Genomic DNA, 1,341 nt, shown 5'->3' with positions numbered 1-1,341 from the left:
GAGCCCCGCTTCCGGAGCTCCTGGACAAAAGCTGGAGGAGAGACAGAGAAAAGAGTTTATGAGAGGGGAAGCCCGAGTCCACCTCGAATGGACCATGGACAGAGCCCAGCCGCAGGGCATCTTAGGCTGGAGAGGCGGCTGGGCCAGTCAGAGCCCTCAGCTTTACTGGGGCTGGACCCCTGACTCCAGTGCTGAGCCCTTGGGACCCCGACCTCTCCCCTCAGCGCCCCCACTCACCTTCTATTATCTCCTCTTTCACTTTCTGAAGCTCCTTCCGCACCTCTTCCAGCAGTTCCTGTGAGGCAGGAAAAGGGGGCATCAGAAGGTTCCCCAAGCCACGCACCCCAACCCTCATTGGCTGGACTTTTTCCTGGGGGAGGAGTTTGCCACACCCTCCAAAGTTCCCACCCTAGAGGCTCTCCCCAAAACAGGGGCAGAGTTGGAGTGAGCACTGGATTTCAGGAGGCTCCCTCCCTCCCTCATTCATTTACTCCCATACGGTTAGCAGAGATGGTCAGACACAGGGATCTTAGATCACACCTTTCCTGGGGCCCTCCCCCCTACCTGCTTGATCCTGTCTAAGTCAGACTCCTCATGGGTACTGGGAGTCGAGGTAGGGGCCTCACAGCTCATTGCTGATGTGGAAGACTTCGTCCTGAAAGAGATGGAAGGATAGGTACAGAAATAGGGTTTGGGAGGATGGGATGACCCACATTATCCCCCTCCAAAAGAGCATTATTTCTACCAAATTAGCATGATCCATTTAAACTGTCTCGTTTTGTGGTGGAGAATGAAGTATCCTTCCTAGAAATAGAGTTCATACATCTGAGCAGGAAGGGGCCTGGGAATCCAGCTGCTATTTGTACAACGAGCGTTTTTAGACATCATTTCACTTGTACTTCTCATAATAACCCTGGGGTATCTGCAGGGAATGTTTGCAAACTGAGACTCGTATCCAGTGGGAAGACCGCTAACCCCTCTGGTCAGAAGATGTGGATTTCCACTGTTGCTCAGCTCCTGTCTGTATCACCGAGAGCAGGTCACTTAACTTCCCTCAGACTCGGTGTCCTCACTTGTAAGATAAGGGGGCCGGACTTCCTGGCCAATATAAGAGGCTGGATTTGAACCCAGATCTCTACTGACGTGAGGTCCACCTCACTAGCCCTTGTAGAAGCCAGAGAAACCTCTCCGCCCTCCGTTGTACCTCATGGTGATCCAAGCCCAGAGAGTGATCAGCACCCGTGTGTGGTGTCCAACAGTGAGTTGGGCAGGCCAGTGTAGAGACTGGACCTGGCGTCTTGGGCCTTCCGCCATGGGACCGCCTAGCGGTAGTGCCCCACT

The 1,341-nt window shown here is 53.9% G+C and overlaps 1 protein-coding gene across 3 annotated transcripts in view; it reads right to left on the bottom strand.

The window, feature by feature from the left end:
- LOC114030989 (vasodilator-stimulated phosphoprotein-like) overlaps positions 1-1,341 on the bottom strand; it is a 14,043-nt gene that overhangs the window by 145 nt on the left and 12,557 nt on the right. For all 3 annotated transcript variants that reach the window (XM_027845972.1, XM_027845970.1, XM_027845971.1), the window contains exons 11-13: positions 565-655; positions 238-295; positions 1-31 (exon numbers count right to left, since the gene is read on the bottom strand). In XM_027845972.1, coding sequence (XP_027701773.1) covers positions 1-31; positions 238-295; positions 565-655 — 180 coding nt within the window. The remainder of the gene's footprint in view (positions 32-237; positions 296-564; positions 656-1,341) is intronic.

This window comes from Vombatus ursinus, unplaced genomic scaffold, assembly GCF_900497805.2.
Source record: "Vombatus ursinus unplaced genomic scaffold, bare-nosed wombat genome assembly UNPS02015030.1, whole genome shotgun sequence".
In the NCBI taxonomy this organism is placed as follows: Eukaryota; Metazoa; Chordata; class Mammalia; order Diprotodontia; family Vombatidae; genus Vombatus; species Vombatus ursinus.
This window is presented reverse-complemented; position numbering and strand designations above follow the sequence as displayed.